This window comes from Neoarius graeffei, chromosome 1, assembly GCF_027579695.1.
Source record: "Neoarius graeffei isolate fNeoGra1 chromosome 1, fNeoGra1.pri, whole genome shotgun sequence".
Taxonomy (NCBI): Eukaryota; Metazoa; Chordata; class Actinopteri; order Siluriformes; family Ariidae; genus Neoarius; species Neoarius graeffei.
In genome coordinates this window covers 130423804-130436613 of record NC_083569.1, presented here as the reverse complement: position 1 = coordinate 130436613, position 12810 = coordinate 130423804, and the positions used below count along the sequence as shown (strand labels likewise).

The 12810-nt window shown below is 43.3% G+C and overlaps 1 protein-coding gene across 1 annotated transcript in view; it reads right to left on the bottom strand.

Moving 5' to 3' along the window:
• LOC132883701 (zinc finger protein 271-like) overlaps nt 1–10182 on the bottom strand; it is a 103593-nt gene extending 93411 nt beyond the window's left edge. The window contains exons 1-2 of the mRNA XM_060917638.1: nt 10058–10182; nt 8941–9116 (exon numbers count right to left, since the gene is read on the bottom strand). Of these exons, the coding sequence (XP_060773621.1) occupies nt 8941–9054 (114 nt within the window). The 5' untranslated portion in view covers nt 9055–9116; nt 10058–10182. The remainder of the gene's footprint in view (nt 1–8940; nt 9117–10057) is intronic.
• Nucleotides 10183–12810: the final 2628 nt, after the last annotated feature.

Sequence of the window (12810 nt, the reverse complement as noted above, 5' to 3'; positions counted from 1 at the left end):
GCAATCACAAACAGCTGCAGTTCAAAGCTGGAATAATTTTAAGCGGTTAACATTCGGCATCTGAAAATCTCCTTAAATATAGCAGTCAGACCGCCGCCACGACCAGCAGCTCGCGGGGTGCTGAAAAAAAGAACAGCCGGGAGGGAGGAGCTCCGAAAAGGCACTGTTCTCACCTGGTTTCAACCAGGTCTCTGTCAGCAGGAGGAAATCCAGATCATGTGTTGTAAAGAAGTCATTCAGAATAAATGTCTTATTTGTGAGAGATCTGGTGTTCATCAGCGCAGTATGAGCTGAGCAACAGCCAGACTGGTGAGAGGAGCGGGTGAGCAAGCGAAGAATCCCCAGCATACAGCCCCGCTGACAGGTCCGCACTAGCCGACAACATGGGAACAGCACCCCGGTATCATAAGGGGTGTTCACACGGCAACTTTTACCCCGGTGTAGCACCGGGGCTGCCCCGGTAGAGCGTTCACACGGTACAAAGTTATACCGGTGTAGCCCCTGAAAGCTGCTTAAACCGGTGCAAATCTAACCCTGCTCGGGAGGTGGTTTAAGAAATTTACTCCGGAGTAAATGCTAGTTTGCGGGGCAGCACCGATATAAAATGGGCCGTCTGAACGCTACAGGGGTAGACTCGCTACGCGTGAGGAGAGTTGATTACATACGGGCATTGCATAATTTTGCATCCTGGTATTTTGCGCTTCCAAAAGGGCGAATATCAACAACAACAGAACTGCGTGTCTTCCAGTGTTGCCAGATTGTCAGTTTTAAGTGCATTTTGGTGGAATTGAACATATTTTGGGATGGAAAAAGTCAGCAATATCTGGCAACACTGGTGTCTTCATCCACGTTGTTTTCCCGGCGCTTGATGATGCCATGACAACCGGGAAAAGGAAGTACATTTTCACGCATGCGCATATTTCATTTCCGCATTATTACTATCGGAAATGATAGTAATAATGATAGGAAATGATGACGATAATAAAAGGAAATGATATCAAAACTTTATTACTATCAAAGGAAATGATAGTAATAAAGTTTTTGCTACTATAACACGGTCGCAGAAACTGCCGTGTGACCGCAAGTGGGGCTGCACCGGTGCTAACACGCTTCTCTCTAGTAAGCAGGGTTGTGACGTGTGAACGCTCCACAAAATTTACACCGGTGTAAGATATATCGCAACAAAATACATCGGTGCAGCATCGATGCAAATATGTGCCGTGTGAACAGGGCTACAGAGAACCGGTCGGAGCCACAGATACCTGTACTCCGTAGAAGTACGCGTGATCCGCAGATCGTAGCCCCTGTGGTCCATGGAGGATCCGGCTAATAAACGACAGGGATCGTGACGAGAAGAAGCCAGGTAAGATTTAAGTTTAATGAGAACTCCTCCTCGCTTTCCCCGTCTTCTGCGGCGACTGCTGTGAGGTAGCCAGCAGGAAAGATGCCGTAGATGTGGAGATATGAACACCAGAAAAGGTGAAGGCATCTTTGAATGTCCATCAGAGCCGCAGATCCACAGTTTTTCCAAAGACTCATGAATATTAAGAAGTGTCAGGTGATCATACACCTGCAGCGGTGAGACACTCCGTATAACAAACAGACTTGAGAAAAACAGCAACACACTCGGCCAGCCAAACACACAGGTGCCATCTTCCCACCCATCTTTTTATTTAACCCTTGTTTAACCAGGAAAGGTCCCATTGAGTCACAGTGACTCTTCTTCCAGGGAGTCCTGGCCAAGTGGCAGCAAGTTGAAAGTTTATTAAAAAAAAAAAAAAAAACACAGACAGAGGACATTACCAAAACACTAAAGACTAAATCAGACTACAAAGCACACAAAACAGTGGAATATGTGCTGTAACTAAACATGTAACATACACTAAATACACCAAGTCAAAGGAACAACTAAAACAAGACAAATCTCAAACATAAAAACAATTGACAGTACAGCCAAGGACACTGAAGACAAGAGACTGCAGAAGACAAGACTCACATAAATTCTAAGATAAAACAAACTAAACAACAAAAAAGGATTTAAAAAAAAAAAAAAGTAGGCACATGGGCACCATATTTAAAAGCAATGGCACTGCTCTGTAAGAGTTGATTTTAAAAGATTTTTAAAAGTATTAACAGAAGGAAGTGTCTCTAAGTGTAGTGTGTTCTGAAGTTCGTTCCAAACGTATGGTGCATAGTACGAAAAAGAGGTCCTGACCAATTCAGTTCTTATTGAGGGTGTGATTAATAGTATCTTATTTGTAGACCTTGTACTATAAATACTAGTGTGATAAGAAAGCATTTGAGATGTACTGTGGTAATTTACCCATTAATGCTTTCAAAGTAAAAATCAGCAAGTGAAACTTTCTCCTAAGGGAGCGAGGACCATTGAACCATTTCATATAGCAAGCAGTGGTGAGTCCTATTTGCTGCTCCTGTGATAAAACGCAAGGCAGAATCAGGGTTCTCGCCAGCGCTTTATATGGTTGCGGCCCGCTACGCTAAAATTTCAGACCGCAACGGTAATTTCCCCCCGCTACGCTAAATTTTTAATATAGCGTAACGGTTGTTTTCAGTTGTTCATCACCATCGCCAAAAGTTTTTTTTTTCCTGCGCACTTGAGCAGTTTTCAAGGTGTCAAAATCAGCCTACGTTTGTTAGGAAACCCATGCCTGGAAATCAGTTCCGAGAGAGAGAGAGAGAGAGAGAGAGAGAGAGAGAGAGAGAGAGAGAGAGAGATCCTGGCGATAACTTTCTCTTGAGCTGGACTTCGGTGAATGACAATGGATGACGGACCCCCTCGCAAAAAAAGAGACATTCGCTCTTTCTTCACAGTTAGAAATGTAAGTGCACCACTTCTACAGGTTTTCCATCACGCTTGAAAACTTAACCCAAAGCCCTTTGATGAATGAAAACGTCTACTTTGTAAGCAGGTTTAGCAATATGACAGGGCGCACGTATCGGATGATTAGCGCTAATTTACTGGATCCCACTGTGGCTAACATTAACACACTGGTAATCTGCCTGCATGCCATCCATCGTTATATTTCTATAAGGAGACAGGCACAAGAGAGGTTGGAGGAGATGAAGGAAAGGACATAGGAGGCAGAGGAAAGGAGGTAGCAGATAAACGGGCAGAGGATGGAGGTAGGCCTAGTGGGGGAGAGCCCGCTGTTGGAGATAGAGGAGGAGATGGAGGAAGACGAGCAGAGGCTGGAAATTCACAGGTGAGAATGAGGTTAATGATATGATTTTAGTCATGGGATTCAGCTCCAATGTGCCAACGTGATCGCCCTTGTGGCTTTAAATCAGAGAATTAACAGTGGTTACAATCAAAGTTACTCCCGTGGTGTTAACAGAAGACGGCGAACCAAAACAGGAGAAAATCGGGCATCGACCCGTTGTGGAAACAAGAATTATAAAATTTTATAATTTTAATTAGAATAGTAAATTTTCTATTAAACAAGAAATTTAATAGTTTTAGATTATATATTAATTATTTATTAAGGGGGCTGGGTGTATGTTATGCCTGAATGAAAATGCAATTTGTTTTTTTTTTATTTTTATGTGCTCAGGCATTTCTTAATTTCTTAATACAATAAAACATTCATTATCTCTTTGGTTGTGTCTGAGTTTACATATCTTTTGACAACACCCTTTGTAGTTCAGTGAAATACAACAGTAGGTAACACATTGCCAAGATCCAAAGATGTAACAATTTTCCATCAAGGATATACAACATAAAAAATGCAATTTATCCCCTCCAGGAACGTCAAATATGGCCAATTTTGGGCATGATTTTTCAAAATCTCCGCACCATCCCCCCGCTCGGTCGCTACGCTCCCTCGCCATAACCCATTACGCTAAAAAAAAATCCTGGTGAGAACCCTGAGAATGATATAAAACATCCAATTTTTTCAATAGCAATTGTGAGGAATACATATAAATCATATCACCATAGTCTAATTCTGATAAGAAGGTGCTCTCTACCAACCTTTTTCTTGCTTTATATGGAAAACACTTTCTTTGTCTAAAATAAAATCCTAATTTGGGTCTGAGCTTTTTTAAGAGACACTCAATATGTGTACTAAACGACAGTTTATCATCCAACCATATTCCTAGGTATTTATAGGAGGATACTTTTTCTAACTGGGTTCCATTCATAGTACAAATAGTGTCATTACAAAGTGTGTGTGAACGTGTAAAGACCATGAATTTAGTTTTTTTTTTAGCATTTAGCACCAACTTAAGTCCTACAAGGGAATTTTGAGCCTTGTTAAAAGCAGACTGTAAGTAGTTCACAGCCTCCTGCACTGATGAAGCAAAAGTGTATAATATTGTGTCGTCTGCATAAAGATGTACTTTTGTGGGACTTAGTCCCGCACCCAAGTTATTTATATAGATAGAAAACAAAATGGGGCCAAGAATTGATCCTTGGGGCACACCCATTTTTACCTCGAGAGAGGATGAGGTGCAGTTATCAACAGTTACACACTGAGTTCTACCACTCAAATAGAGAGCAAGGCACCCAACCCCTAATTGCTCTCTGGGTGCTGTAGCATCGCTGCCCACCGCTCTCAGTATGGGTATGTGCTCATTGCTTATTTTGTGCTCATTGCTTAGAAGAAAATGCATTTTCTTCTTTCAGGAAATATCCATCCTTCCTAAAATTTCAGCAAAACCATTGAGTGCAGGACATCAACCTAAGGAGGGGTGGAAACTGCACGAAAGAATCCCTGACGGTATTCAACTTTGCTTCCTTGGATAAGGTTAGTTTGATGATATCCAATTTATTACTAACCTATTGTTTTGGGGTTTTTTAGGTTTTATAGGTGGTTTATTTTGACAATAGGTGGACAATGAACAACTCAGCTGACTAGAAGAATCCTATAAAAAAGTATATTAGATATACAATTCATAAGATTTTTGTATTCATTTTTACATTGCAAGCGCTCGTTACTAGTCTCAAAGAACTCCAGAAGAGCCCCTTTATAGGAGTTGGCCTTGACAAGTCGAGAGATAGGACTATGGAGAAACACGACATCTTCATAGTCCGGTACCTGTCAAAGGAAGGCATGAAGACAACTTACTTTATAAAAAAAAAAAAAAAAAAAAAAAAAAAAAAAAAAGAGGCTGGCCAGACAGCTACCATCTACGAAACTCTGTCGTGTTTTCCGAGGGTACAACACACCCATGAAAAAGGTAAACAAAATAATGAATATATTAGTCAAAGGTTATTACAATAAAAATAAGTTAATAAGTGAATGAGTAATTATGAATAAAATTCATACATGAACAAATTTTGGCTAGTTGATTTTCTGTTTGGCTAGTTACTTTGGAAGGTAACTATTCCGGCTGGCTTGTGAAAAAAAATATGAATTTCTAGGCCTGCATCATAATATTAAACTGCAAAACAAAATAATAAAAAGTCATGTGTCTTACCAGATATAAACAGAGATGAGAGTGGCTTGCGATGAAAAAAATCAGAAAAATTAGCCGGGGGTCTGGGGGCCGCAGGCCCCCAGTGGGGTAGAGGGACGAAGCCCCCGGGAGCTCATGGATTTTAGAGATTTTTTACCCTAAAAACCATTTCTCATCATAATTTTACAAATGTTGTTGAAATACCATACCCTGTTTGCTTACAAAATTGACACTTATACAAAAGTAGAACTCTCAAGTACATGCATTACTTAAACTTTCATTTGATAAAGATCAACTACACCTATGTAAAGGAAACACTGACATAGGCCTTTTGTAATAATAATAATAATAATAATAATAATAATAATAATAATAATGTTAAATTTATATAGCGTCTTTCAAGAAACCCAAGGACGCTTTACAAAAAGGAATAGAAAACTGCGTTGCTATGGAAAAATATGACCACTAGAGGTCTCCCTTGCCCCGTGGCAATGACAAAACAGCACAACGCAGACCCAACCCCCCTAAAATTCTCAACGGATTTGCAACAATATAAAAAAGGTCCATTTTGACTGAAAAAAGCGGAATTCCGCCAAAAAGCGGAAAACTCTCATCCCTGTATAAAGTGTCGAAAGCAAACACGGTCATTGTCAGTAGGTTCCCACTTGTTAGTGATCCAAAGCTTTCGGCGAGCTTCAGGTTTTTTTGGAATACGGTAAAAGCTCTTGGGATCATTCTTATCAAATCCGTATGTACAGCCGATAACACGACACTACCATAATTTATGACCCGATAACTCCGATCGGCCATTTATAAATAGCCTCTTGCCAACCAAAACATCACATGACCATGATATGATATAATCATCTTGTTGTGCCAAATATTCAATGTTCTGAATGAGACTCATACTAAGGAGATTTTTGTTTTATGTATTTATCGCTACGCTCGTTCGCGCAGTCGCTTCGCTCCTTTGATATGCCCAAATTAGTGTAATCTAAAGGCCTGATATACATTTAATGTGTTTGACAGGTCCCAAGATCTCAAGCCCTGACACGCTGTACATCCCTTGATACATGTGAAGTAAAATGTAAAGAAAATGTGACCTTGGGTGCTGTGCGAGACAGCTGCCTCTCCAGTTGCTCTGTAGTTTTTAGCTCTTTAAACCTCTTTTTTCCATGTTTTTACTTTTCTGCTCTTCTTACAAAGACAGTGTGTTTTTCTTCATATCCCATGGATATTTTTAACTTTAACACACAACCAGGAGTCAGTTTTCTCACTTATTCGATAGAGGAGCTGCTGGCCCTGAAAACAATGGGACGAGCCGGGATGCGACACCCCCTCCTGGCGGAGCTGAGGAGGAAACCCAGGGGCTGCAAAGCTGGGGCTAAGCTAAAGGCTAGCGGACAACCGGTGGCGCTATAAACCATCCATTCCCTCCATCATCATGGGGAATGTGAACTCACTGCCGAATAAGGTCGACAAGCTATCCGCACTGAACAACCAGCGGATTTACCAGGAGAGCAGCTTATTTATTTTTACGGAAACATGGCCAGGGCTCGAAATTAACTTTTTTTTCTTTGTGTCCCCCAGTGGTCCCGAATTCTGTGTTGTATTGTCCCGAATGGAAGCAATAGTGTCCCCATTTTTTTCCTCTCTGAAATAACCAGTGGTTAATATTATCATATGAAGTTACTATTATATTTGTAACTATGCGATTTTGAACCCTTTATATCATTTTTACAATAAGACACAAGCAACACATGTCCTATACATCATCTACTTCAAAATTACAGTTATTGCATTTTCAGTTTATTAAACTTTGGCGATCTCACTGTATGAATAGATACCCGTTTATTTAAAGGGGCCAACTAGCTCATTCATAAAATGTTTCAACTCCCTACATCTGCAGTACACTTTAGTTGAAAATAAGACCCCTTTTATGTTCATTTCATCTACTTATACCTTGAATATCTGTTGGCACTTATAAGGCCAACTTATCATTTTCACCATTACCGTTATCCATAGCCCTGTGATGACCTGGCGACTTGTCCAGGGTGAACCCCGCCTTTCGCCCGTAGTCAGCTGGGATAGGCTCCAGCTTGCCTGCGACCCTGTAGAACAGGATAAAGCGGCGACAGATGATGAGATGAGACCGTTATCCATTTTTATGAACTTTCCGTTATCCATTACCGTTATCCATTTTTATGAACTTTCCGTTATCCATTTTATGAACTTTCCGTTATCCATTTTATGAACTTTCCGTTATCCATTTTATGAACTTTCGCTGCCGAAACATGGGTGGAACATCAGCATAGTGGCAGGTCCGAGCCTAGTTGTGCTGCTGACTGACTAAACTTTCTGAACTAGAAAGACACCAAGAAAACTCACTTATTCTGTTGAACGGTATCTTCCGTCAATATCATCCACATCATTCCTGTTGTATTTTATAACGTGTCTAACAGTGTTCATTAAGTTCATTCAGTTGCTAGCGTTGCCTGCAGACCAGGCGAGGACACTTTGGATCCTGAAGGTCCCGGAGACGTCATGTCTGGGCTTTCAGTTTCTTCCCCGCGGTCGGTCCGCTTCAACCACTTCAGCATTTTTGTTCTGGCAAGAGTCGGCGCAGCGTGTGCGGTAGCAATTCCATTCCAAGTCCATATAATGCGGACTCCGGCCGAAGATTCTCGAACAGAATGCGCTGCTCTGTAGCCTACGGATGCAGGACAGGTGCATCGAAAGTGTAGCTACTATGTATTTTTCGCTGTTAACGTTTTAAAATTAAAATTGACAAATTAGGTCAATGTCTACGTATGTGTTACGGCTTTGTAAATAATATTAATGTAGAGCTTTTTTTCTAGATCTATTTTTTTCCATTGTCCCGGGATTGTCCCGGGATTGTCCCAGATATGATAATTTTGTGTCCCGATGACATTTTTTATAGTCCCCGGGACATCGGGACACCGTTAGTTTCGAGCGCTGGACATGGCTAACACACCTTGTACTGGATGCTAACGTGGACCTGCGGGGATTCACTGCTGTGAGAGCCGACAGAGACATTAAAGCATGCGGGAAAGGCAAAGGTGGGGGACTCATCATTTACGTGAACAACCGCTGGTGTAACCCGGGACATTTCTCCGTAAAGACAGGCTTACGTTGCCCAGACTTGGAGCCGCTAGCATCACCATCTGTGTTTACATCCCTCCGAGGGCAGACGCAGCATGTGAGGGGATTCACTCTGTCACAGCAAGGCGGCAGACACAGCACCCTCAGGCATTTATCATCATTTCTGGGGACTTTAACCGTGCTACTTTGGACTCTACTTTGGCTGCTTTTTACCAGGCTGTGGACTGCATCTTTTTAATTTCCCTGAGGGAACCCTCACAAAGGGATCAATGAAGTTCTATCTAATCTAAGTAAGTGTATTATCGCCCAGCGCTTTCGTGTGCTTCAATAAATAACATTATCCGTGTACCACACAAACACAGGAACACCTAATTTAGAGTATAGTCTCTTATTTCTTACCCTGGCAACAGTCGACTTGTGAATTGCCGATTTTCTTGGTCTTTTTCTCAGCTCTGCTTTGGTCCTCGGCTTTTTCCGGGTGCCTCGCACGAAGCGTTCACATTTCTCTCTCATTGTCCGGGCTTTTGGGAAACGATGAGTACTAATCCCATCATGATTGGTGTTGCTACAGCCTCCTACGATACATATGTTAACCATTTTAATAATTACGCGATAACGAAGTTTGCAGAAAACCACAAGGTCGTTTTCTCATAAACAAACCAGCGCTGATGTAGGATTCAGAGAGAGGCGTTCCGCACGCAACGTCACGAAAATCAGTGTTTGCTGGGAAATCCAAATGCCAAGTTTTTTCAGAGGCGGACCAATTCGCCTCAAATGGCTTGATTTCAACTGAATTTTTCTGGTATTGTGCAAGGTAAAAAAAAAAAAAAAAAATGGCACAAAATGTGACAGATATTTGACAAAAGATTAATATAAAATAGGAGAATTACATTGATCTTGCTCCTGGCCTTTAGCCCTGAGTTAAAGTAAGAGGTTTCATTGCTGCCAGAGCCAATTGTTAGACACAGTTCTCTCTCTCTCCAGGGATCAGAGGCTTCGAGCTCAACACCATACGATTCTTCCAACAACAAGACCTCCCGGTTCGGGAAACCATGCCTAAAACAGTCCCCTATGATTTCATCCATTTTCAGTGTGTAAAGCTTTCTGCTCAACACACTGCAGAGGGGGTGATTCTGCCTGATTAGCTTAATAATAATAATAATAATAATAATAATAATAATAATAATTTAAAAAAATAAATAAAAACCCAGAGGAAAAAAAAGTCTGCGAGAAATCAAGTTGAAATTTTGAGAAATAAAAAGTTGGAATTGCGAAGAAGTCGCAATTTAGAGAAAGAGAAAAAAAATAACCCGTGACGGAAATGAACTTGAAGTGAAGATTTAAATACTTTCAATATACAACTAAACAGGTTAACCAAACTACAACTCTCTCCTGAGTGGATAAATAGTGCACTATCTAGGGTGCACACGGCATTATTTCATACTGAACGGAGTTCCTAAAACAGCAAAGTGGAGATATAGTTGGGATTCGACCACACACCTTCAGTTTAACTTACCTCAGGGTTTTAAATCCTCAGAGCCAGACACAATAACGTGTTTTTATTTTTATAACTCGAGGGGCTAAAGCGGCTCAGGCGAGCAGCGGCTTTTTCTTCTCCAGTGTTTTCTGGCGGTTGGAGAAGCAGCTACTGGACGCGTTACCGCCACCACCTGGACTGGAGGACGCTTATCCCAACCTCCTTCTTCCTCCTTTTTAATGGCGGTTGGCAAACAACTTTTGGAAGCATTACCGCCACCTACCGAAATGGAGTGCGAGTCTGGAAATCTAAATAATACTTAAATAGCCTAGTGTGGTTCTCCAGCTCCACCTCAGAGGAGAGGAAAGATCTGCAGTGGATCATCAGGACTGCATCTAAAATCATTGGTACCCCTCTCCAATCCCTGGAACAGATCTACTCTGCCAGGCTGAGAAAAAGAGCCACAAAGATTAGGACTGACTGCACTCACCCCGGACAATGTCTTTTTGACACCCTTCCCTATGGAAGGCTTAGGGTCATAAAGTCACAAACAGCAAGACACCAAAATAGCTTCTTCCCCAGGGCTGTAAAAGCTCTGCTGGAGGCTTGATCTGGACTTGGACTCACACTCTGCACCTTACTGTGTTTGGCCACATTAAATAATTACATACTACAATTTGTACGACTGCTTATATGCCATTATGCTGCTTTTAAGAGGTTGTGTGTGTAGACATACATACACACACACATACATACATACATACATATACATATATATATATATATATATATATATATATAATTTATTGATATGCTGCTGTGATCTGAGCCCTCAAACAGTGTTTTGTTGTATAGTAATGTGCAATGACAATAAAGAATCAATCAATGTTGTACCCCATTTGTTACAGAAATTGCATCTTACAAATTTACTCAAAAGCAATGTCATATTTTACAAAGAAACTACATACAATTCCTGATAAATCCCAAAGCCACCCCTCCTAGAACTGCCACCTTATTGTGGTGGAGGGGTTTGTGTGCTTGAATGATCCTAGGAGCTATGTTGTCGGGGGCATTACGCCCCTGTTAGGGTCTCCCAAGGCAGACAGGTCCTAGGTGACAGGCCAGACCAAGAGCAGTTCACCAAAACCCTTATGGAGAATAATCAATCAAGGACCATGACGTCGCCCGGTATGGTGCAGCCGGGGCCCCACCCTGGAGTCAGGCCCGGGGTTGGGGCTCGTATGCGAGCGCTTGGTGGCCGGGCCTTTGCCCACGGGGCCCGGCCGGGCTCAGCCTGAAGCGGTGACGTGGGCCCGACCTCCTGTGGGTTCACCACCCACAGAGGTAGCCGTAGGGGGCCGGTGCAGTGTGGATTGGGTGGCAGTTGAAGGCAGGGGCCTCAACGACCTGATCCCCGAACACAGCGGCTAGCTGTTGGGACATGGAATGTTTGTGCGGGAAACGTAGTTTCTTAAAGAGATGGGCTGTTGTGATTCTTAGACGGACTGTGTACCTACAATCCCCCTTTTGGTCTCAGGGGTATGATGGAGTCGTAGCACTGAGAGCACAGTACCGTACAGTCCGCATGTCTGGTGATTTGCTTCCCTCTGTCCGACGCATCTGTCTGCAACATAAAGGGGAGAGAAAAGTCAGGGGAGTGTAAAAGTGGCCCCCAACACAGTGCAGCCTTTACCTTAGAAAAAGCCTTCTGGCATTGCTCCGTCCACTGGACCAGATCTGGTGCCCCCTTTTTAGTCATATCAGTCAGTGGGCTGGTGAGGTCCGAATAATTAGGTATAAACCTACGATAAAAGCCAGCCAGCCCCAGGAACTGTCTTACCCCCTTTTTGGTCTTGGGCCTCGGGCAGGCCGCAATTGCTGCTGTCTTGTTAATTTGGGGACGCACCTGCCCATTGCCCAAGTGGAAGCCCAGATACCGTACTTCCACCCGCCCAATCGCACACTTCTTCGGGTTCGCTGTGAGACCCGCTCGCCTCAGCGACCTAAGGATGGCCCTCAGATGTTCGAGGTGCCTCGGCCAGTCATTACCATAGATAATAATGTCATCAAGGTAGGCGGCCGCATAGGTGGCATGGGGGCGGAGGACCCTGTCCATCAGCCGCTGAAACATAGCAGGTGCCCCAAACAGCCCAAAAGGAAGTGTGACGAATTGGTGTAAGCCGAACATTGTGGAAAAGGCAGTTTTTTCCTGGGATAATGGAGTCAAGGGGATCTGCCAATAACCCTTTGTTAAATCCAGTGTCGAGTAAAAACGAGCCGTGCCTAGCCGATCGAGCAACTCATCAATACGAGGCATTGGGTACGCATCGAATTTAGACACTGCATTGACTTTTCTATAGTCCACACAGAACCGGACCGACCCGTCGGCCTTGGGTACCAAGACCACCGGGCTGCTCCAGTCACTGTGGGACTCCTCGAAAGTGCCCATTTCGAACATGGCCTCGAGTTCTTCCCGAACCACTTTTTTCTTGTGCTCGGGTAACCTGTAAGGGCGGCGACACACTACCACCCCCGGGGGCGTCTCAATGTGGTGCTCTATGAGGTTGGTGTGGCCGGGCAGGTGCGAGAACACGTCCAAAAACTCGGTCTGCAACTGGGCAACCTCCGTAAGTTGGGTCGGGGAGAGGTGGTCTCCACAGGGGACCGGAGAGGTACGCGATGCCAGTGTTCCCTTTTGAACCTCTGGCCCCAGCTCCGCCTTCTCTGGAACCACCGACACCAATGCCACGGGGACCTCCTCATTCCAGAGTTTGAGCAGGTTGAGGTGGTAA